The 26,073-nt window shown below is 41.5% G+C and overlaps 1 protein-coding gene across 1 annotated transcript in view; it reads left to right on the forward strand.

The window, feature by feature from the left end:
* Positions 1 to 22,639: 22,639 nt before the first annotated feature.
* Positions 22,640 to 26,073, forward strand: part of DAPL1 (death associated protein like 1) — a 20,967-nt gene continuing 17,533 nt past the window's right edge. The window contains exon 1 of the mRNA XM_017855437.1: positions 22,640 to 22,747. Within this exon, the coding sequence (XP_017710926.1) occupies positions 22,690 to 22,747 (58 nt within the window). The 5' untranslated portion in view covers positions 22,640 to 22,689. The remainder of the gene's footprint in view (positions 22,748 to 26,073) is intronic.

Below are 26,073 nucleotides of genomic sequence, written 5' to 3' on the forward strand. Positions count from 1 at the left end.
AAGGGGCCGATCTTTTCTCAGTCCACCAATTCAAATGCTCATCTCTCCCAGGGCACCCTCACAAACACACCCAGAAATAATGTTTTACCAGCTATCTGGACATCCCTTAACCCAGCCAAGTTGACACATAAAATTAACCACTGCATTTGAAGAATTGAAATAGAGTTGAGTCTGACCCTTTGCTCTGGGCCCTAAACTATACATATAATTTTCAGCAGATCCCATTAACCTCTACAGCATAAGGAAAAAGCCATAATTCCTCAGTAGGACATGCAGGTAGGAAGCTCAGAACAGTCCTGGCATAATTATAAAGAGAATCCTTTTTCATTCACAAAAGTGTTCCATTTTGGACAATCATCTGTATGGTTCCCCTCAGCAAGGCCTCCCCATTCCCTCACCCTCCCACCCCTATCCCAGTGGCCAACGCTGCAAGTCCTAAACCTGGTCTCTGCCTGGGGGACTTCTACTGCCCTGAGGCCCTGACTCTGCTGCAGCCAGCACCGGCCCTGAGAGGCTTTTCACAGCCCCTGCTTCTCTTTGTTACAGGACAGCTACAAAGTGGACCTCCCAGGATATCCCTTCCCAAGGTCATTTTCACAGGTCTCTTGGATATTCACTCTCATTTTGCTTCTAAGAAGCCCTATCTACCGTTCACATTGGAGCTCCTCGGGCTCTGATTTAACCCCCTGGGAATATTTTATTATAATATTTGTATGAACATATGAGTTAATGAGCAAAACTCAGGCTCTTCTGCACAGCAGTAAACCATCACTATAGATAAAGAAGAAAAGGAATGTAAAATCCTCTATTTTATCTGAAAGTATTAGGGGACATGCTCAGACTTTACTTGGAAAAGCAGTATATACTGACAAAAATTATTAATCTACCCCTAAATCTATCCCCACAGTAGATTCAGATATACTATAGCTTTCTTTATGGCTTATACTGGGCAATTAGGTCATTATCTCAGAGTCCTGTACCTGCGAGCTCTCCAGAGAGGTTGTAGGCAAGGAAACATGGTCCCCATTCAGATGTACCCGACTCGTTTGGCAAAGATGCCCAGGCAAATAAATCCATGGGAAGGCTGAGCACAGCGTCAGCACTAAATGGAGAGACAGATGCTGTTCAGGCTGGTCTCTCCAAAGCTGGCACTCCCATCCCCAGTGAACAACCAAGATCCTGTCCATGTTTGCCAAACTCCAGAATTAGAAAGCTGAGCCTGGGCTACTGTGGTCCAACGAATTGAATGGACAATGACTAGATTTAAAAGTGATTCAGATGTTTCAATGCTCAATCATGCTGCTGGGAGAGGAGGTTTGCACTGTGGTGGATGGTATTTTCTGTTTTAATTACAAACTACTAGCGAAATATGTCTGAAATTTTGCAAATAATAAGCAAGTCCAGATCTCCATTTTCATTCCACAGTTGGCTGCTGTGAGAAAATAGCGATCATTGTTTCTTCTAGCTTTTCATATGCTGAGTCTGTGAGGCACACGTGAAGGCCAATTGGAGAGGAGGCAGGAAGCCAGGCTGCCTCACCTGCGTGGATCCTAGTTCATCCAACACACAACATAGGCTTGTTATGCTACCTTCTTCTGAACCTTGACAGTTTTACAGAAAACAAATTTTGGACTGATGATAAAAATTCTAATTGTTATGCTGTTTCTGCTAAAAGAAGGCTAAACTCATTTTTAAAGCAAGACAAACTATAGAGCTTATACAGGATCACAAGCCTAAATTGGAAAAAAAATCTGTGTTCAGCATAGCAGATATCCATGAATAAACCAGATGTTCACCTTATGAGACTTCAGCCAGCTTGTAGAGCACCTTGGTGCAAATTAGAAAACAAAGAAGACAATTAAAACAAAAACAAAAAATTCATTTTGGGTGGTTGAAGCCTCATGGGATGTGTCATACATTGTGGTAGAAGGCTCGGGGGCGTGGCTTGGAGGGGGGTCTAGTTGGAGTTTAGCCTTCACTGCCCCTGAGCCAGCTGCCTGGGCTCACACCACGGCCTGAGTCTCAGATCAGTTTCTTGATGGGCTCTTTTCTGGTCCTTCACTGAAAGCAGAGTGAAAGCAATGGGACTGTTCTGGGTTGGATTGTGTTGCCGCAAAAGATATTGAAGTCCTAACCTCTAGTACCTATGAACATGACTTTATTTGGAAATAGGGTTTGTTGATTGATGATTATTCCTGTCTTTCTTTCCTTTTTTTTTTTTTTCCTGAGACAAGGTCTTGCTCTGTTGCCCAGGCGTAGTGCAGTGGTGTGATCTCGGCTCACTGCAACCTCCACCTCCCAGGTTCAAGCGATTCTCATGCCTTGGCCTCCTGAGTACCTGGGACTGCAGGTGTGCATCACCATGCCCAGCTAATTTTTGTATTTTTAGTAGAGATGGGTTTTTGCCATGTTGACCAGGCTGGTCTCGAACTACTGGCCTCAAGCCATCCACCCACCTTAGCCTCCCAAAGTGCTGAGATTACAGGTGTGAGCCACCATGCCCAGCCAAATTCCCATCATTTAAACCACCCAGTTTGTGATACTTTATTATAGCAGCCTGAGAAAATGAATATAGGGACCAATAGCAAGGCTGCAGCAGAAGGCACAGCCACAGAGCATGACCTGGGCCGAAGGCCAGAGTTCAGCAGAGGTCACCACTCGTCCAAAGCTGTCTCCCAAGGCTGTGGAAAGCACTCAGCTGAGGCAAAAACTATATAAAAATAAAAATAAATAAATAAACAAACCTAGGGCAGAATTGCAGAACTGCAACCCTGTTGGGGAGACATGGAGGCCTGTCCTGAAGGAAGGGTGGAGGGTAAGTGAAAGCCTGATGGAGTCACGGGGCAGTAGGCCATAGCACTGCCAAGAGAGCGGCCAACAGACATCTCCTTAATAGCACAGGAGTAAGACAAAGCCATAGAGCCTTGGGCCTACAGAATAAAGGGGACACTGTCTAAAGATAAGACCTTGGGGTGAAGAAAGGCATGTTCAGAGCTTGAGCCATTAGGAGATGGAGAAAGGAGTTCCTGGCTCAGGGCAGAGCCACTGTATTCGAAAGGAAAATGGGAATAAACAGTTCTTCAAATATAAAAATGTGCTTATAGTATGTCAATTTTACCTCCATTATAAAAAATAAATAAGATAAAAAAATCAAAATGTACATTAGTGGCCATTAATGATGGGTCTAGTTTCCTTATAGAAATTAATAGAACACTTGAGGCTGTTGGAGGATTTCCAACTTTGGTCAGAGAGGGATGCCCATGTTCATATGGTTACATCACACCAAGAATTGGCTCCTTTAGGCAACATTTCTGATTGTTTTCTATTTCCTACAAATAAACATCAAGCCATAAATCCTCATGTTTGATCCAAGGAAACTACCAAGGCAGTTGCCAGTGCAGAAAAGATAAAGTCAGATGGCCTTGGAGTGAATTTACTGAGTTTCATGTTACATTTGCAAAACAACCAGAACTGAACTGAGCCTGCGAGTGAAATGGAAATCAGTAGTTGAGAACAGAAATAGAATAATGTGTGAACTCTACCCAGTCTTTATGACATCTGAGTAGAGGCAGAGGCCCTGGGTTTTCATTTCTGTTTGTCGCTCTTGTCTTGCACATGAAATGAACTGGCTAAGGTATAATCATAGTGTCCCAAATGGGATCCATTTTCCTAGACAGTTTCAAATCATCCCATAACCACATTCAGTTTAAATATGCTTTTTTGGTAACCATGAAAGGAATGTTATATTCCTTTGTCACACAAAATATGAGCATTATCCATGTCTCCAAATGAGCAAAAGACTGCCCAGATGTTTGTTATTCTGAATCCTCCAAATCAAGAAAAACTGGGATTCTTTTTCTTCTGAAGAAAATTGTCGGCTGGGTGCAGTAGCTCAAGCCTATAATCCCAGCACTTTGGGAAGCTGAGGTGGGGGGATCACTTGAGGCCAGGAGTTGGAAGCCAGCCTGGGCAACATATTGAGACCCCATCTCCACAAAGAAAAACAAGAATAAGCCAGCCATGGTAACATGCACCTGCAGTCCCAGCTACTCAGGAGGCTGAGGTGGGAGGATCTCTTGAGCCCAGGAGTTCGAGGTTACAGTGAATCATGATCATGCCACTACACTCCAGCCTGGACAACAGAGAAAGACTCTGTATATAAAAAGAAAAAAGAAAATTGTCTCTGACTGTTAGAAAAAAGAGCCATAAATATATCACATATCAACAACAACAAAAATATACAAAATCTTTGGAAATACGAAGAAAAACGGGAATGCTATTTTCCAACTTTGTTTGCCATGGCAGCTGAGATGAACAAATATGTATATGACATTTATTTTATACGATCAAAGCAAAATGCTTCCATATTACTCTACGCAGATAATCTCTCAAGAGTGTTACCTGGAACTTGATTTCCTGGAGATCTTTAAGGAAGGAGGTCAAAGGTCATTCATTAAACACCATTAGACATTGTTTTTACCAGATTACAAAGAGCTTTACAAAAAGTGCATCAACTATATAAGGTTACTGAATCGTCCAGTTGAAGGACATTTTAATCAGTAAGTAGACTCAACTATGAATCACTCTGATCTTGGTAATTAAAATGATTAAAAATAATTGGGCATTTAAAATCTGACACATTCCATTATGTAAAGACACGGAGAAGAAGATACAAATATAAAAACCACACCCAACCCAACCAGTTAGATGAATGAATTAGAACAATTATATCTAATAAGATTTATAGTTAACTGTCAATATCTGTTGAAGACTTATGTCCTGGGCAGAGGACTCTGAAAAACTGGTACGTTTCTTTTCTTTTTTTTTTCTCTTTTTTTTTTTTTTTTTTTTTTTGAGATGGAGTCTCCCTCTGTCGCCCAGGCTTGAATGCAGTGGCACGATCTCTGCTCACTGCAAGTTCCACCTCTAGGGTTCATGCCATTCTCCTGCCTCAGCCTCCTGAGTAGCTGGGACTACAGGCGCCTGCCACCATGCCCGGCTAATTTTTTGTATTTTTTTTTTTTTAAGTAGAGACAGGGTTTCACTGTTTTAGCCAGGATGGTCTCAATCTCCGGACCTCGTGATCTGCCTGCCTCGGCCTCCCAAAGTGCTGGGATTCCAGGCGTGAGCCATCGCGCCCGGCCAGTGCATTTCTTACAACTCTCTGAGGTGGATGTTGACATCTGCATTATACAGTAAAGAAAATGGAGGCTTAGGGAAGGACTTGCCAAACATCTCTCACTATCAAGAACCGTGAGGTGTCCCAGACTTTACCCTACTTGCAAGCTAATGAATTAGGCTGCCAGTTTCATGTGTGCTCACAAAAGACATATGATTCCTGGGTCAGAGACAAAGGACTTCATTTTCATGACATAGCAGACAGCTGTGTAAACGTCAGGTACTCATTGGTTTCCCAGCTAAAATGATCATTTTGCCCAGGACTGTTTCAACTTAACATTGAAAGTCCCGTGCAAATTGGGACAGTTAGTCACTCAAGTTCCCCTTACCTTCCAAGTCCCGCAAAGTTATGGGGATCAGTCCAGGTGGATGACACACACGCAGTGGACCTGAGAGCTAAGGAACTCTAAGCTTAGGAAACGTCCAGTCTTGCAAGAGGGCTGCTAGCAAATTCACCCAACTTTTCCCCCCAAAGATGCCATTAATTTTATGATCTAGAATGGCAAACACATCTGCTCACTGATCTGGAAGGAGACACTGTATCTTTGAAGACTATTCACTATACAAACATCCTTGAATATATTCTCTGAAACAAAAGCTGACACAAGACGTGCAGAAATGTGAGAAACCGACGGAGAATCATCTCACAACAATTACAGCTAGCTAAGAAGAGGTGAAGACAGTATTCAAATCCAGCTCCCTCAGACATCAAAACCTATGTGCAATCAATCCTGTCTCTTAAATTACTATGCTCAGGTTTACAGAGTTAAGCCCCAATGAGAATGGGCTTTTCTTGTAATTGAAGCTTTGAACTTTTAGTTATATTTTTAGAACAGATGGTACAGAAGTCCCCTCCTTATCCATGGTTTCACTTTCTATGGTTTCAGTTACTCTCAGTCAACTGCAGTCTGAAAATATTAAATGGAAAATTCCAGAAATAAACAATTCATAAATGTTAAATTGTGCCCCATTCTGAGTAGCGTGATGAAATCTCTCGCCATCCCACTTCATCCCACTTGGGACATGCAACCTCCCTTTGTCCAGCATCTCCACGCTGTATTCAAGTGGCCAGTTGTCTATTAGTCACTTAGTAGCCCTCTTGGTTGTCATGTTATCACAGTGCTTGTGTTCAAGGAACCCTTATTTTACTTAGTAATGGCCCAAAACACAAAAGTGGTGATGCTGGTGCAATATTATAATTGTTCTATTTTATTATTAGTTATTGTTGTTCATCTCTTACTGCACCTAATTTATAAATTAAACTTTATCGTAGGTATGTGTGTATTTTTTTAAACATAGTAGATATAAGTAGGGTTCAGTACTATCCAAGGTTTCAGACATCTACTAGGGACCTTGGAGCATATTCCCCCAGGATAACGGGGACTATTGAATTGTGTCCATCTTGTATGCACTTATGGAAAAGAAATGTGGAGGTACTGTGTTGCAGAATAATACTGTCGTCCAAAACACAGTTAAAGGAGTCAGATGGGCTAATTGACCTCTACTTGGCTCTTCTTGCCCTGAGGGCCCATCATTCTACTTCCATATTGTTGCTATTATTACTATTCACTATTTTCCTTCCTCTTGTTGTGATCAATGCCTTACCCAAAATGCTATTCTTCTGCCTCATTTTTTAATTGTGGCAGGATTTCAGCAATGAGCAGTGTACTTTCAAAGCACTGTACCTTTCAACAAAAGTGCAGTGTATATTTAATACTAGAGTAATTTTAAAAACATGTTTCATTATAAAAAGAAAAGCAACTAAGATTATTGCATAGGGACTCACTTTTTATAAATTTTCATTCTTTTGCACGATGTTGACTGCAGCATCAAATTGGTGTGACATTTTTTAGGCAGAGTTTAAAGTCTATTTTTTCCTGTAATATTCAGATCAAATTTCCTTTTCCTTTTTTGCTTAACCCAAGGTGAGAACAGGAGCGGATATTACAGTATGTTTTTAAAAGATTATTTTGATTTCCTTTCTGGGTAGAGCTGGTTATTATCTCTATTGCTCTCTAAAGATCAGAAGATGAAAAGAAGAAACAAGCAAACAGAGAACAAAAGGCATGTGATAAGAGAGTTTCTCTATTGCCTAAGTGATAGTTTGCCATAGCACATTGTAGCCAAAAGGTTGCACAAAAGTTATAAGCAAAGTATGAAAAAGTTAATAGAAACAGCCTATCCTTTGAAGAGATAGTTGGTGATTAAGATGCCATGGGGTGGAAAACAGTTTGGCAGTTTCTTTAAAAAGTAAATATTTAACTACCGTACAGCCCAGCAATCACATTCCTGGGTACTTATCCCAGAAAAATGAAGACTTATGTTCACACCAAAACCTATATACAAATGTTTATAGTACACACTATAAAGTATATAGTATAGCTTTATTTGTTATAGCTAAAAACTAGAAATAGTTCCTAAACAAACTATGGAATATCTATACCAGAGTAATAAAAAGAAATGAACTATTAATACATGCAACCACCTGTATGAATTTCCAGAAAAACATGCAGAGTGAAAAAAGTCAATCCCAAAAAGTTACAGACTGTATGCTTCCATTTATAGAACATTCTTGAAATGATACAAATTACAGAAATGGAGAACAGATTAGTTATTGCTGGGGATTAGGAAAGAGGTTGGCAGGAGGGAAGTGTGTGAAGCCAAAAGGGTAAGAGATTGTAGTGGTGAAGGAATGTTCTGTATCTTGACTGTATCAGTGTCAGTATCCTATAGTGATAGCGTATTATAGTTTTGCAAGATGTTACCATTGGGTGAAACTGGATAAAATGTGCATGGGGTCTGTCTGAGTTATTTCTTACAACTGCATGTGAATCTACAGTTACCTCAAAATAGAAATTTTAATCATAAAAAAAGATGGCCTTGGAACATGATCACACCAGACAGAAACCACATAGGTTACCTGGAATGTCCAGTTATGGTCTCTATTCTGGGTCTCCAGGATGCTCAGAGACTTAGAAATCAGGATCCAGAGCTATTTTCCATTCATTCAGAAGGTTTGTGGAAGTTATACCTTCTCCTGGCAGGAGCCCTCAGGAGCCAGACCTTCCATCGCAATGCATGAAGCCGAAGCAACACCAAAGGAAAACTAGACAGCATTTGTCCCACCTCAAGGTGTTCAAAGTCAATTTTGGCAAAACTGCCCAAAAAGAGTCAGCTATGTTGGCAGTCAGAGGGTCAAATTGCAAGTCCTGCCTCCCAGACTACCTCAGACACAAAGTTGTTTGCTAAAATTCTATCAGCAGTAAAGAAATACCCATCCAAACAAAGCTTCGGTCTATACATTTGATTTAAGAAAAGTGGAAATATAAATTGCTCATGAAATGCAGTTTGGCTGACAAAATCTTTCAAAACATGGAGTCCATGGGCTAGAAAACGATGAAAAGAGTGCTTGCAATGGAGTTGTTTTTCTCTCCTAATGAATCAGGATCTGGCGTGCTAGGAAGAAAACCAGAATGCATGTGGATTGTGCAAGAAAATGTAATAAAAGTTGATTTTCAGTAGGCTTATTTTCAGAAGAAATACTCTTTGCAGACCTAAGAGCTCTGTTTTTTACTGCCCAACACAAAGCATGGAGATCCCTCTGGCTTGGGAGGCACAAGCACACAAGTCTTATTGACATTTCCACTTTGAAACTAAATGGGCTTCAGTAAAGGATATTGCTACTCTTCTAAAGCATTTCCTGCTGGCTTGAAAACACAGAATGCTGGCATTTTAAAAGGCCCAGTTATCTATGTGAGTTTGCTCTTGAAATCAGCTCCTCTCCCTCTCCCAGCCCTGTATTCCCCCACCCAATTTCTATTTTATACAAGGTATTTTTTTAACTTTTAAGTTCAGGGATGCATGTGCAGGATGTGCAGGTCTGTTATGTTACATGGGTAAATGTGTGTCATGAGAGTTTGTTGCATAGATTATTATTTCATCACTCAGGTATTAAGCCTAGTATTCATTAGTTATTTTTCCTGATTCTCTCCCTCCTCCCATCCTCCACCCTCCAATAGGCCCCAGTGTGTGCTGTTCCCCTCTATGTGTCCATGTGTTCTGATCATTTAGCTCCCACTTATAAATGAGAACATGTGGTGTTTGGTTTTCTGTTATACAAGGTATTCTTTACATCTGCTTTTTTTTTACCTCCTCCTTTCTCTTTTCTGCCCAATTTTTGGCATTTCTAGTTTTTGCCTGCTACCATAGCTATTTTCTGACCCTTTCCATGGTTCACAGGCTTAAGATTCCTTTTTTGGCATGTCTATTTTCATGGAATACACACTGGTAGCAGAGGAGAACCCCTGAAATGACTATTGATCACACTGTTTGTCATATTGCCTTCGAGGTGCACCCATAAGATTCTCTGGTGATCTGAATCGGTGGCGCTCCCTTCCTTAAGTGGAATTCTGAAAGTCAGAGCTGCCAATTCTCCTGCTGACTGCTCTTCATGCCACACAATTAAGAGTGAAACACCTCCCACAGCTGTCCATCCTGGTATTCTCAGCATCATCAATAACATGCATCTATTTCCTGCCAACCGCATGCCATGTGATCTGAATAACAAACAGAGCCTACTCTCAAAGAGATCCTAATCCTGCCCGGAAGGTAGAAGTGCACGCAAAGAGTGAAATGCTGATGTTGCAAGTTATCCTTTGCTAAAATCCACAAAGGGGCTGAAGAGACAGTCCAGAGCCAAAGTTCCTTTCCTGATTGTTCTGCATCTTAAAACCCCTGACTGACTATTTCCACCCACACCCAGCCTTGGGATTTCAAACAGCACACTAACTGGGCATTCCAAAGCAAAGGGAGTGAAATTAAGGGATTGTTTTGTAAAAATTCTACATTAAGTTGTGGTCATATAGGAAAGGAAGAATTGTATTATAAGTAGCTACCTTAGAAAGTTTCTTTATTCAGAAATTAAATTCTTGGGTAAGATAATCCATTAAATCTATTACTATAAAAATTTAAATATGTGTGCATAAATGTGTATAAATGTGTGTGCATAACCATTTTGAAAATCTCAAACCAGTGCTATTAAAGAGAAGATTACTTTCAGAAAGTGGGTATTTTCTCACAACTTCTCTTCAAGTAACAGTTGAAATTAAATTCTACGTAATCTGTCAGTGTCTTCGGATTCTCATTTATTTTTCAATTTCTAAAGCACATCAGCCGTTTGTGAGACCAGAAACACATGCATCCACAGCAAAATACCCAAGAGAGAACAGGGCACGCGCACCTCTTTTCCAAGCCCGTGTACTCCCAAACCACGCAAGCACAAATCTTTCACATAACTGCAGTTTCTTTTATACCCACAGGGAAGGGCGACAGAAAGGAGGGCTGTCTGCGGAAACCTTTCAAACAAGCCACTTCACTTGTCGAAACATCTGTTTATCACTTTAGATATCACTTAGGATCATCACAAGATGGGTTTAGGAAAGTCATTTTTGTGGTTAAAATAAGGTTAACTAATCGGATTGGCAGAATTTTAAGGCAATTGCAGATACTGCAGAATGGCTTTGGGAAAGTAACTATCCATTGAGAAACCACTCAGGCTACTTGTCTTTGAAGAAATGCAGTTTTTAAAGTAACACAAAACAAAGAAATTTGATTCCCTTTTAAAAAGTACTTACTGAAGATCTACAGTTTGATTTAAATTCAGGATACTATGAGATTTAATTCATCAATCCCATAAAGTATTATGAATGAGAAGAGTGGAATGATTGCAGGAGCAACTCACGGACGGATGGGGTCATGGAAGGCATGGGAGTTGACCAAGAGTAGAGGATTACAGCATACAGAGGAAAATGAAAGCTCAGAGGCAGGGAAAGAAGAGTGGGCGCCCGTCATTTACCCACTGAAAGTTCAGTATGACTACAGCCGAGACCCAGCCACCAAGGCTTCCTGGAAAGACGTCTTCCAAACTCCCTAAATTATCACTCACGTTTTTGAGGCAGCTATTTTAAAAGTGAAACATAATAAGCAAGATGAAAATATTCTGAGTCAAATGAAAAAGAAAAGATGGTAGAAAATGCCTGAAATCTAAATACATTCTGACACAGTAAGCCATCAAATAAATCACACAAATATCTTTTTTTTTTTTTTTTTTTTTAAGATGGATTCTCTCGCCCTGTCACACAGCCTGGAGTGCAGTGGCACCGTCTCTTCTCACTGGAACCTCCACCTCCTGGGTTCAAACGATTCTGCTGTCTCAGCATCCCGAGTAGCTGAGATTACAGGCACCTGCCACCATGGCCGGCTAATTTTTGCATTTTTGGTAGAGATGGGGTTTCACCGTGTTAGTAAGGTTAGTCTCGAGCTCCTGACCTCAAGTGATCCACCTGTCTTGGCCTCCCAAAGTGCTGGGATTACAGGCATGAGCCACCGTGCCCGGCCAAATCACACAAGTATCTGATGCTGAACTGAGGACTAAAGGGAACTTGAAACAGAAGGGCACAGTTTTTTCTGTGAGTCTTTCACTGTGTTAAATATAAAAGCAAGCTACCCACATTGTGTATTCTCTCCTCTCGAAAATGAAGTTGTGGGTTTCTCCTTTGGCACTTCATTTTCTATAGAGAGGCAAATTTTGTTTTCTGTATCTAACAGCATTCTTTAAGAACAGAATGTCAGCTAAAATGACAGATCAACCTCAACATTGATTACACAAAGACAACCAGACCTTACATGCCTGTAGATGTGCCTCAACAGGAAGTACACAGTAACACCCTTGGATATACTTGCCCAAAATCAATCAAGCAAGAGTCTGATCACACCCCTAGATCTAACCACCAGTTTGCAGGAAATACAAAGAACAGGACATGTTCATGCAATACAACAAATCCAACCAATTCCAGAACGTAGCAAATTCTACAGGACTAAAGACCCAGCGTCTTCAACAAATAATTGCAAAAATAAATAAATTAAGGAAGGGGCCAGTTTGGATTCTGGTGTGAACAAACCATCTGTAAAAATAAATAAATAAATAAGTGAATAAATAAACATATGAGACAATCAGACAAATTTGAATACTTTCTAAGTATTTAGTGATATTAAAGAACGTCTGTTAATTTTGCTAAGGATACGTAATAGTAACACTTCAATATAACAGCAATCATTACCGTGAAACTATGTAACACCCAGGATTTCTACATCTGAATAGTCAAAGAGGCAAGGGAAAATTTGTGGCAGAAGTGGGGTGGGTCAGGGCGAAGGTTATGGATAATAAGACGGCCCTGTGTTGATAATTGCTGAAGCTGAGTAATGAGTGCATGGGGGTTTGTTATGTCATTCTCTCTACTTCTGTACATGTTTAAAAGTGTCAATAATAAAAAGTTTTGGCTGGGCGCGGTAGCTCACGCCTGTAATCCCAGCACTTTGGGAGGCCGAGGCCGGCAGATAACAAGGTCAGGAGACTGAGACCATCCTGGCTAACACAGTGAAACCCTGTCTCTACTAAAACTACGAAAAACTAGCCGGGCGAGGTGGCGGGCGCCTGTAGTCCCAGCTACTCGGGAGGCTGAGGCAGGAGAATGGCCTGACCCCGGGAGGCGGAGCTTGCAGTGAGCGGAGATCGCGCCACTGCAGGGCGGCAGAGTGAGACTCTGTCTCAAAAAAAAAAAAAAAAAAAAAAAAATTTTAAGACCAAGGCAGGAGCATTGCCTGAGCCAAGGAGTTTGAGACCAGCCTGGGCAACACAGTGATACCCAGACTCTGTAAAAAAAAAAAAAAAAAAAAATTTAAATTAGCCCAGCCATGGTGGCTCACACCTATAATCCCAGCACTTTGGGAGGCTGAGGCTGGAGGTTCGCTTCAGCCAAGGAGTTTGAGGCCAGCCTGAGGTCCCATCTCTTAAAAAAAAAAATTTAAAAATTAGCTGGGTGTGGTGGTGTGCAACTGTAGTCCCAGCTACTCAGGAGGCTGAGTGAGGATGTCCACATAGGCCCAGGGGGTTGAGGTTGCAGTGAGTTATGATCATGTCACTGTACCCCAGCCTGACAGAGCAAGACCCTGTCTCAAAAAAAAAAAAAGTTTTTGTTTAATGAATATGTAAAAGCATTAAAAAATAACCAGATTTCCTCTAGAATCTTTTAACATATACATCAATAAGTTTTATCTCTTTTGATTTACACAAGAAAATTATAAAAGGGTTGCTTGTTACACTGATTACAGTATATAAAGAGCTTCTAAAAGTAATAACAAAATGACCAAAATACCATCAAACCCCTACAAGAATCAACATGGTGAATAATAATTCACAGCAAAGAAAATTCAAATAAGTCTGAAGCATTAAAAGATATTCACTGTCTCCAAAAAATAAGAATTTTAAAAAACAAACTAGCCAGGCATGGTGGTGTGTGCCGATAGTCCCAGTTACTCAGGAGGCTGCAGTGAGAGGATCAGCTGAGCTCTGGAGGTTGAGGCTGCAGTGAGCCATGACCATGCCTCTGCACTCTAGCCTGGGTGGCAGAGTGAGACCCTGTCTCAAACAAACAAACAAACAAACAAACAAACAAATAAAGGATACTCCACTGGCCAAGCACTGGTTCCTGTCTCTAATCCCTGCACTTTGGGAAGCCGAGACTGGAGGATTGCCTGAGGCCAGAAGTTCAAGACCAACCTGGGCAACATAGCAAGGCCTCATCTCTACCAAAAAAAAAATTTTTTTTAATTAAAAAATTACTTGGGTGTGGTGGCATTCACCTGTAGTACTAGCTACAGGGGAGGCTGAAGCAGGAGTATTTCTTGAACCCAGGAGTTCAAGATTGCTGTGAGCTATGATCACACCACTGCTCTAGCCTAAGTGACAGAGTGAGACCCAACTCTAAAAAGATGTTCAAACTCACTTATACTCAGAGAAATGTAGACAAAAACAAAATTAAATACTATTTTCACCTATCAGCTTGACAAAGAGCAAGTTGGTAAGACTTGGCAAATTGGTAAGACTTGGGGGACAAAGACACTCATTTATTTCTGGCAGGAATTGCCCTCCAACATCAATAGAGAGCAATTGACAGTATCAGTATTACAAATGCACATGCCTTTTGACACAGCAATCTATTTCTAGGAATTTATCTTATAGATAAAATGGCATACACAGGCAAAGTTGCATTTGTCCAAGATTATTCACTGCAACATTATTTAGGGGAGTAAATGGTTAGAAACAACTTAAATCTTCATCAGAAAGGCACTGATGAAATAAATTCTGATCCATCCATAACGTGGAAGGGTACAGTCACTAAGTAATTTCAGAGCTTTTATGTCTAATGAAGGAAGTATCTTCAAGATATTCTGTAAGTGAAAAAAGTTAGGTACACAATAATATATGTATATATTACCATATGTGTTATAAAAATTTAAAAACATATGTATGAATTTCTCCTAAATGTATGAAACATCTTAGGACAACTTATAACTTTCATTGTCCCCAAAGAGTGGACCTGGAGTCATTGGAGAGGGAAAAAAATCAATGTTCACTATATTCCTTTTTGTATCTTTTGAGTTTTGAATCATATGAATGTATTACTGAAACAGGATATTTCCCTGACCCCTTCAAAGGACTCACGACAGGGGTGCTTGGTTTACTCAGCCTGCCACTCTCAACTCCTCACAGGAGGGAACACTTGAGTGAACAAGATGGGAACTGGAGTGCGTGAGCACTGGAACCAGCCTACTGCTTCAGCACTGGTAGGAGCAAACTGTGTAGGCCCCATGGCAGCATCCAAGTGGGGTGTCTGTGACCCCTGAAGCCCCAGAGGGCATGTTACATTGCTCTTTCAGCACTGCCATCCTCAGACTGCTTACGTGTCAACAGTTCAGTGGGCTCTTTACCTTTTCACGTGAGGCAGCTGCCGTTCCCCATACCAGGAAAAGAGCCAGTATGACAGCCTTTTGTGTCCACACTCATGGTTCCCAAGCTCTTGTCCAGCATCCAGAAAAATGAGGTCACATGAACAAATTGAAGGATAGTAAACGCTGGGGATTTTATTACCGAAGAAAGTGGTTCTCAGTGGGAAGGGAAGCTGAAAAGGGGATGGAATGGGGTAGGTAATCTTCCCCTGAAGTCCTGCTGTCTCCGGTAAGATTCTTCTCTGAAGTTACCCCATCAAGCTGTCCCTCTGAAGTCGAGGACGTCCAGCCGTAGTCTCTGATGTCCAGCTGCTTCTCCTGTCTGCTGGCTGAGTCTGGGGTCTTTATAGGCACAGGATGGGGTGGGGCAGGGCCCTGGGTGGTTTAGGAAAGGGTAATATTCCAGCGGAAAGCCAGGGATAGATGTTCTCACTTCGGGCCACCGTTTCAGGCTTTTCAGCTTGAGGGTGAGGTTTTCCCTAGGGACATGCCTTTTCTGCCTGAAATTTCTCTGCCTCCTGTGTCCATCATTACCCATTCGATAAATAAAAATGTAAAATCTTTGGAAAATTAAATTCATTTGTAGGAGACTTAACACAGGGCTTTGCCAATGAAGAGATAAACAATAGTTTTTGATGACTGAATTGGAGGGTTGTCCCAACAGTAGGATGGGACTTACAGAGGAAAGAAGGGTCATCATATCATGACTACAAGGGCCCAGATTCATGAAGAGGGATCTCCAGCGTCCGAAATTCACCACTGAAACCTGAGTGACACCAAGAGATAGTGCCCACAGACAAGAATGTCTTGGTCTTTTAAGCCCAAGGACCAAGGGAATGTTTTCTTCATAATCACTCCCATGATCCCACCACACACACCCCACCTAGAACACATATAATGGAGAAGCAACAAAGAAAATACTGAATGAAATCTAAAGAGAAAGCAAAGCACTTAAACAAATGGATATAGACTGAAGGAAAAAACTAGAATGCAAATGTCTATAAAGACTGCATTTTATATAAATTTCCAGCTCTAGTTTTTCCTTTAACAGGAAAGGCAGGGAGGGTCGTTGGCAGAGAGAAGAGGGAAGGAGTCAGTGCAGTAAACACTGGTCCAAAAAAGTCAAATCCTGGCCCACAAAAGGCTGGCCATCTTTCCAGGTATGTCTTTCCCATGGCCTAGTCTGGCTATGGTTGGAAGTCATTTCAGAATCTTTGGTACCTGAAACAGCTTGACCCATGGAAGGGGTACACAACCCTGCAACAGATAACTTATTAGCATCCGCTGCTCAGAGAGTATGCTGTCCTTTGTCTGCTTTACTAGTGGTGCATTATGTAGATTCCTGGCGTGACTTTTCAGATGCCTAATGCTGGTTTCAAACTGCTGGACAATAATAAAGATTGGGCCAACAATGGATCAGTAGCAGCTTCTGATCATTCCACTGCCATCCTGTTATGTTTTACAACTAATTTACCTCTCTTTGTTTCCTTTTATGGCCTTTTCCTACCTGTAAAATGGGGTAAGTAAATTTTGGCTTTATAGGTGTGGAAGGTAGGGAATTGCAGAAATTTGTGTTTTAACTAATCTCAAGTTTATTTCTAAAAGCAAAGTGAACTGTTATTATCTTCTAATTAATATTATTTGCCTCTTGGCTCCAACACTCACCACTAAAACCTCAAGACCCCAAGGCAGGAAAAAAATGTATTCTTCATTGTTTACCTTGTTATCAAGATTGGCTAACTTCAAAGCTATGTTTCTATATTCCTGCACACAGAATTGTGATTGTTTTGTTGCTGGGGGAATCCCCTCTATGTAAAAGTGTCTATCTGTATAATAACTCAGAGTTTCCTCTGATCCTTACACATCTCCAAATTATTAATGGATTCTTTGTTTCAGGTCCAGCAAACGGAGAGAGAAGACAGTGAGCACTTTCTGCTAAAGAATACTAGGAATTAAAAATGTCCTCGGATGAAAGGAAAATCCCAGTGTTTTGGAGAGGGGGAAGAGAAAGACACACTATACCTTAAAAACAGACCAAAAAAGCTGGTAAGCACAGTTTTCTCCATAATGTAGCTCCCATAATACACCCCCTACCCAGCCCGCGACACACCCCACCTAGAACACACACAGTGGAGAGACAACAGAGAAAATACGGAATGAACTCTAAAGAGAAAGCAAAGCACCTAAACACATGGATATAGACTACAGGGAGAAGCTGGAGTGAAAATGTCTAGACAGGCACTGGAAACTCAGAGGCATCTTACAAAACAGGGGACAAGATACTTTGGAGAGGGCGTTCTCTAAACCGCCTGCTATGGTTTAAATGTCTCCTCCAAAACTCATATTGAAACTGAATCGCCAATATACCAGTTTGGAGAGGTGAAGACTTTAAGAGGTGACCATAGGGCTCTGCTCTCAGGAACAGATTGATCCATTCATGGATTGATAGGTTAAGGGGCCAGGTGCAGCTTGTAATCTTAACACTTTGGGAGTATGAGGAAGGATGATCACTTGAACTCAGGCGTTCAAGACCAACCTGGCCAACACAGAGAGACCTCATCTCTACTAAAAATGTTTTAAAGATTATCTGGGCATGGTGGCACATACCTGTAGTCCCCGCTACTTGAGAGACTAAGGCAGGTGGATGGCTTGAGCCCAGGAGTTCGAGACCAATCTGACCAACATGGTGAAACCCCATCTCTACAAAAATGATAAAAATTAGCCCAGTATGGTGGTGCACACCTGTGATCCCAGCTGCTCGGGAGGCTGAGGCAGGAAGATCACTTGAGCCCAGGAGTTTGAGGCTGCAATGAGCCATAATAGAGCCACTATACTCCAGCCTGGGGAATAGAGTGAGACCCTGTCTCAAAAAAAGGTTAATGGTTATCCTGGGAGGGGAGCTGGTGGCTTTATAAGAAGTGGAAGAGAGGCTGGGCATGGTGGCTCACACCTGTAATCCCAGCACTTCGGGAGGACCAAAGTGGGCAGATCACCTGAGGTAAGGAGTTTGAGACAAGCCTGGCCAACACAGTGAAAACCCATCTCTACTAAAAATACAAAAGTTAGCTGGGCATGGTGGCACATGCCTGTAGTCCCAGTTACTTGGGAGTCTGAGCCAGGAGAAACTGATTGAACCTAGGAGGTGGAGGTTGCAGTGCCACTGCAATCCAGCCTGGGTGATAGAGTGAGACTCTAAAAAGAAATGGAGGAGAAACCCCGAGTGAGCAGGTTAGCATGCTCAGCACCCTCGTGATGTGATGCTCTGTGCCACCTGAGTCTTGGGACTCAGTAGAAAGTGGGACCCCACCAGCAGTAAGGCCCTCAGCAGATGCATGCCCTCCACCTTAGACTTCTTAGCCTCCATAACTGAATAATGGTTTTTGTTTGTTTGTTCTTGTTTTGATACAGGGTCTCGCTCTATCCCTCAGGCAGTGGTGAGATCTTGGCTCACTACAACCTCTGCCTAGTGATCCTCCTGCCTCAGCCTCCTGAGTACCTGGGGCTACAGGCATGCACCACCACACCTGGTTAAATTTTCGCATGTTTTGTAGAGATAGGGTTTTGCTATGTTGCACAGGCTGGTCTCAAACTCCTAGACTCAAGCAATCCTCCAGCCTTGACCTCCCAAATTACTGGGATTACAGGCATGAGCCACTGTGCCCAGCTCCTTATTTTCATAAATTACCAAGTTTCAGGTATTCTTTCATAAGTAACAGAAAACAAATTAAGATACCACCTCACCACCTGAGAGTCACCACCCTCCCAGTTAGCTTTCTTGCCCCTGATTTCTAACATAGATTTCTCATACTTTCAGAACTTAGCATTAGATACAGCATGTAACTAATGTTAAGACAAAAGAGAAAATATAAAAATTAGATGCACCCTGCAAATATACAGGTGCATGAGGAAGGTAATGTCTCCCACATACAAATTAAAAGAAGAAAGTGCAACACTATGATGAAAGTGTTGTATGATTTTAAAATATGATTAATGTCTTTAATATTATAGCATCCTTTCATTTTACAACAGAAAGCTCTCTGGCAACCTCAACATCGTGAGAATCCATTTTACTAGGCTTTTCGCATTACAAAGCACAATTTCAAATACTTTGGTCCTAGCATCAACTGCTCTCCTGTTGCAGTTAACTAGACTAATGCCATTTTTAAAGTGAGCTTTATAAGCCCATTTAAAGAGTAATAACATGTTGCCTTCCTTCCACGAGACTTATACCCTGATGGAAGTTCCAGTATGTCCCAGAGTAAATCACCCGGGCTCCACTTACCTCACAGTGTACAAAACAGGCCTGGGCTTTTGATGATGAACATAAAGACAAGGCAAGGGAAGACCCCACCCCGCTTTGGGGCTACCCTGTGTGCCTAAGCGTGCACAGAAGGAGACAGAGTTGGGACCCTGGGTCTCCTCCAGTGGAAGCAGAAAGAGTGGCAGGGCAGGAAGGATGTGCTGGGTGGGGCCCCCAGGAGGCCACACTGGCCTCATTTTAGCTTTTGCCCCTTACCTTTTACCATCACCCCCTGGATACCACCACTCCCATTACCTCAGATCGGTATTTTCCAACTTGGATTTCAAAAGCACAAATTTCTCTCTCTCTTTCTTTCTTTTCCTTCCTTCCTTCCTTCCTTCCTTCCTTCCTTCCTTCCTTCCTTTCTCTCTCTCTCTCTTTCCTTCCTTCCTTTCCTCCCTCCCTCCTTCCTTCCTTCCTCTCTTATTTATTTATTTATTTATTTATTTATTTATTTAGAGAGAGGCCTTGCTATGTTGCCATTGAATTCCTGGACTCAAGCAATCCTCCCACCTCAGCTTCTCCAAGTAGCTGGGACTCAGGTGCACAAAACCCCACCAAGCCAAGAACACAAATTCTAGGGGTTGTTCGTTGGTTTTTGTTTTGAGACAGGGTCTCAGTCTATCGCCCAGGCTGGAATGCAGAGACATGATCTTGGCTCACTGCAGCCTTGACCTCCTGGGCTCAAGTGATCCTCCCACCCCAGCCTTCCAAGTAGCTGGGACCAGAAGCATGTGCCACCACTCCTGGCTAATTTTTGTATTATATTTTTTGTAGAGATGGGATTTCTCCATGTTGCCCAGGAGTCTGGTCTCTTAACTTCTGGGCTCAAGCAATAGGCTGGCCTCAGCTGCCCACAGTGCTGTCCAATACCAGAGTCACATGCCACATGTAGCTATTCCTATTTCTATTAATTAAAACTATTTAACTGTAAATATAATTAAAAAATCAGTTTTCCAGTTGCACCAGCCACATTTAAGTGCTCAAATGAATGTGTGTCTTGTGGCTACCACACTGGTCAGAGCAGATACACATATTTCCATCTTCTCAGAAATTTCTGAGGAATAATGCCACAATAAACCTTGTCAATCATACAAGGAATTCTCTTAGCCTTCTCGTCTTGTCCATATCCCCATGAGAATGTGAGATCACTGAAAGCAAGAATGAGGTTTTCTCATCTCAACCCCAGCTCCTAGCCCAGGGCCCTGCAGGAAAGGCCACTCACAAAATATCTGCTAGATGATATGAATGTTTCTTCTTTGCTCCCAAAGAGGTACCTACCTTTGTCACAACACTTTAGCATACTTTTCTCTCAAAAAGAAACTTTTATTAGTTTTATTTATTTAACAAGTAATACAGAATACTGAAAGAAGATTTAAAAATCCACAAGTGATACTCCCACCTACAGAATGCCACTCTTAACATTTTGGAGTACTTACATTCATTTATTTACAAACAGATTTTTTGTCATTTGTTGAGGCATATTTTGCATACAGTAAAATTCACCATTTTAAGGTGACGTGTATATGATGTATGATGAATGTAACAACCAGTACAATCAAGATACAAAATATTTCCATCACCCTCAAAAAGTCCCCTTCTCACCTTTGTAATTAAACCACTCTCCCCAACCTCTCTCTAGCAACTGCTCCAATTTCTGTTCCTAGGGTTTCAACTGTTTAAGAATGTCGTGTACATGACATTATACAGGAAGTAGCTTTTTTTAGTCTGGCTTCTTTCATTTAGCGTGATGCTTTTGAGATTCATCCATGTTTCCCTTTTTATTGCTGAGTTATATTCTATGATATGGATACACCACAATCTGTTTATCCATTCTACAGTTGAACTTTGGAGTTGTTTCTAACTTTTGGCAATCCTGATAGAGCTGTTACAAACATTTGCACATAGGGTTTTGTGTGTACATATGTTTTCGTTACTCTTGGGAAAATTCCTAGTAATTGGATTGTTAGTCATATATAGTATGTGTATGTTGAATTTTATAAGAAACTGTCAAACTGACTTCCAAAACACCTTTGTTCTTTTGCGTTTCCCCCAGCAATGCATGAGAGTTTCAGTTGCTCTGCGTCTTCACCAGCATTTTGTATTTTCCTTTTTTTTTTTATCTTGAGCCATCCTAATACATATGTAGAAGTATTTTATTGTGGCTTTGATTTGCATTTCCCTAATGACTAATGATGTCGACCATCTTTTTATGTGATGATGTGTTGTCAATATCCTTATTTTGTAAAGTTTTGTTTGAATCTTTTGCCCATTTTTAATTGGGTTGCCTGCTTTCTTATTATTGAGTTGTAAGAATTCTTTATATATTCTAAATGCAGCACTTCATCAGAAATGTATTTTACAGATATTTTCTCCCAGTTTGTAGCTTGTTTTTATTTTCTTAACAGCGTTTTTTGAAGAAAAGACAACAGATCTTTAAGTTGTTTTTTAACTGTACTGAAGAACAAAGAAATTTTTATAAGTGTCTGCCACATGCTCAACTTTTATTGGCACTGGAATTACAATAATGTCTAAGCTTAAAGTTGTATTTTTCCTTTTTAACAAAATTGGCATTGATTGGTTTCTTGTCTACTTTTTCACTATCATATCATTAATATTTCTACATCATTAACTATTATTTGAAAGCATGATTGTAAGGTATACTCTCACAGCGAGGTCTTGATTCATCTTAACTATCCCCCTGTGTTTGGAAATGTTTGTGTTGATTCCCATCAATATTTTAAAAAGAAAAGAAGCATGTGATTACCATCCTTGCACGGATATCTCTGTATACATTTCCAATTACTTTCTTAGTATAAATGCTTATAACTGCAAAAACTGGGACAGAGGCACAAGACTTTAAAAGTACTATTTTATTTATACCTATGTCTATACCTCTATACCTCTAAAAGCTCTCTACCTGTCTCTTTAGAAAAACTGTAGATGTCCTGAAACAAAGAACTTGTCTTGCCCTCCTTGCCATGCTGGAATATGACAAAAGCCTGTTACATTGCAGGTGAACTATACACACTTGAGGGATCAACAGTTGGAGAGAAAAAGAATTCCACTGAACTCCATCCTCCCCCTTTCCTCCTGTGGAAAAAAAAATAAGAATATCCTGTCTCCTGTAGACATCTATCTTGCCCTCCCAGATGAAGGGAAGAAGAAAGTCTTTTTCTAAGAGAAAACTTGCCAACGAGATGCAGGTTTCCCAGAGAGCTGGATGACAAGCCCTGTTGCTGCTCAGCAATGCCCTTAAGGGGCCCTGCCCCCTGCCTGTATAAAGCTGGGTGCGGTGGTGGGACAGCCACAGCTGGCATTCGGCCTCCAGAGCACCAGCACTGGCAGTGGCACTGGCACGCGCTATGACAAATGAAGTGCAAGACCTGCTCTCCCCCCGGAAAGGGGGACATCCTCCCGCAGGTAGGCTGCCACCTGCCCTCAGTCCTGCAGGCTGTTGCTGCACCCCTCTTCCACCAATGCCTTCCACGGAGCACCCCAACGGACGGAAGCTTCTCTGCCTACCTAGTATTACTTTAGCTCCATACAGCCCGACTTCCTCCTATGCCTTTGATGCTTCTTGGCTTGTGTGTAAAGCCACCTGGGGATTTGTCAGACCCCCCAGTGAGTTAAAACCTAATTACCTATGGGAGTGTATGGATTTGGTGCTTGTGGAAAGGCATAGGTAGAGAGGTTGTACCTTTCCTCCCTTGAGGCAGCGTTCCTTTCCTGGGGCCCTGGCTGTAGGTTAGCAGTGACATATCCACACCAGGAAGATGATTTGCTACCATGGAAACCTTTCTCTTTAGAGGTTCCAGCTGTAAGACTCAATCTCCCCAAGATGCCTGTACATCATCTGACTTTCTACCCACGTGAAGCAGCTTCTGCACAGAGGACAACAATCACGTTTCTTTCTCCCTCCTCAGGCTTTGGGGATGTCGCTTACCTGTCAATAAGCTGAGAAGTACTTTTAAATAAAGACACAGGTCTTGAGGAGGCTGACTGGAAAAGGTAGCTGTCAAGGTGTTTGCAAAGCATCCATGGTTGTCTTTTTTTTTTTAATTTATGCTATCTATATTGACCCTCGGGAATATGGAAATTAGTTGTATTGTACTTAACCATATGTCATATAGGTTGGCTGAGGTGTAAAGGCCTATTTTTAGTCAGTTTTACATTCTTCCAACTGCCTTCCTTCTTTTTTACTGAAGAAAGACCTCAAAAACTTGACTGCTTTGTTCTTGCATTTCTCCATTTACAAAACATATTTACTGTCTAATTCTCTGGCACCTCTAGGCCATGGTTATTTTAATAATCTTTGCTGCAGAGGGTGATGGCAGTATCCTCTTCACAGAGAGTCAAAATGCAACATTGTTTTGGTGGCTTTCTGGCAGGTAGCCTAGCCAAAAAGAGTTTCCAGTTCTAGACATCGTGCTCTGATCTCCTCTAGCAGATTACTGATATTTTATATTTGTAATCAAACGTAGCAGTATTTAACATTACCTATATTTAAAGTTAATGATGTTAGCTATTAATCTGGAAGTATATATGCAAGTCATTGAAAGAGAGGCTTCTTGCATAGACAAAGACAAAAGAAAAAAGAACTCCATTCTCATTATGTCATTTCCACTCCAATCCTTCATAAAATGTCTAAGCTGAAACCTGTTTTGCTAAGCAACACTTACGCACAAAGAACAGACATAAACTTAACCAAATGAAAGTTTGAATGAAACCACCGGGAACTTTCTGTCCCCACCACTAATGATTGCTAATTACTCTGTGTACATAGCACACCATGACTCCATCAAGCATGCCACAATGCCTCTGGCATGACAATTAATTATTATGAACTGTGACACTACAGATAAGAGGTTTTGGATAATTAGAATGGAGATGAAGGCAGACTTTTGCCTCCCCGCTGAGCACAAGGGAACAAAGAAGTGTCATCCTTCAGCCTGTCTTGCCACTAATTTTAAGTCTGAATCTGTTTGTGGTGGTGCAAAATTTTATTTATGGAATAAAAACAAGAGCCAAAATTCTATTAATTTTCACTTGCTTTTATAAGCAAAATACAGATCCCTAAAAGTGGGAAGACGAGGTGATTTGGTAGGGAGGGTGGGACATACATAGCCTTTGGGATCAGACAGACCTGGGTTCGAACCTTGATTTCATTTCACATATTCGAGCCTGAGTTTCCTCATCTCTGAAACAGGATGCAATAAATAACATCTATCTAGTAAGTTTGTTGTAATGATTAAAAGAGATCACCTCTGTAAAGTACCTGGCACCTGAATGTTAGCCCCCTTAAAATGCAGGCTGGTAGAACACATTACTATCAACAGAAATTATCCTCCCCAATTTCAAGACATCCTGATGCTGGAGCGGCATAAGACACTACTGCAGTAGTTGGAACAGAAGAAAACTGCAATAGAAAAAATGTGTGCCTATCCCATCACAGTTAAAAATGAAATCACTCAGCCAGCACAGTAGCTCACACCTGTAATCCCAGCACTTTGGGAGGCTGAGGTGGGTGGATCACCTGAGGTCAGGAGTTCAAGACCAGCTTGGCCAATATGGTGAAACCCCATCTCTACTAAAATACAAAAATTAGCCAGGTGTGGTGGCATGTGCCTGTAATCCCAGCTACTTGGGAGGCTGAGGCAGGAGAATCACTTGAACCCAGGAGGCAGAGGTTGCGGTGAGCCAAGATCACGCCACTGCACTCCAGCCTGGGCAACAAGAGCAAGACTCTGTCAAAAAAAAAAAAAAAAAAAAGACTCAGAAGTCAGCTAGCTGCACCTCTTTCCTACCTATATACGGAGCACTCAGTGGTTTTGTTTTCATGTATATTAATATAATATATTGCACCTCTGTTAGCCCTGGCTATATATTTATGCTATGAAATGAGACTACATAAAACACAAGGTGGCCTGGGCTCCAGTAAGCAGAGCAGGGAATTTTCTGCTTTCTTGATCTGTTTCACTCTCACTTTCGGAAGAACCCCATTATATGAACAGCAGCACCAAAAATGTGTGAGTAGAAGGTGATCTCAGGAAGCCAGATATATGATGAATAGAAAGAAGAGCCGTGGTTCATGACTTTTTCTACATTTCCTGCACTTTTTAATTGGGGCTAAGCCAAATGAATCAGAGCCATGAGAGGGGTTACCGCTGAATCCCTAAAGAGAATATGTTTTATAACTCATTAAAGAGGGAAGGAAGTTGCAGGGGGAGTATGTCCAATTGTAAAATTAATGCAGAAAATGGGAGACAACCATAAACTGTGTATGGACCACGGTCATTTGAAAATCCTCACACACTCCAAAGGCTTGAGTCTCTTAATTCCATCTGCTCAAGTCAACTTGTGGGCATTGGAACAGGACAGAACCATGAAGTCAGAAGAGAGAGGTTGTGAGATTCAGCTCCTCCTGCCCCAGGGGACACGGATTTGAGGACTGCAAGAACAGCTGCCATTCGCTCAATGCTGACTGCACCTGGCACAGCAGAGACTTCTAGATGTGGCAACAGCCCTGCAGATGGGTGATGTTTCACAGAGGAGCAAACGGAGACTCAGTGAGATTGAGGGACTTGCTGAAAGCCACACAGCTAGTGAGCCCTCTTGCTCTAAAACCTTTTCTGTTTGCTCCACAACTTCTCTTGATGAGGGTTTTGGGGGTCTTGATTGGCAGCCTAAAATTTCCTGATAAATTAACCGTGAATACAAAGTAAGCATTTTTTTTTTTTTTTTTTTTT

Source organism: Rhinopithecus bieti, unplaced genomic scaffold (genome assembly GCF_001698545.2).
Source record: "Rhinopithecus bieti isolate Rb0 unplaced genomic scaffold, ASM169854v2 scaffold_41274, whole genome shotgun sequence".
In the NCBI taxonomy this organism is placed as follows: domain Eukaryota; kingdom Metazoa; phylum Chordata; class Mammalia; order Primates; family Cercopithecidae; genus Rhinopithecus; species Rhinopithecus bieti.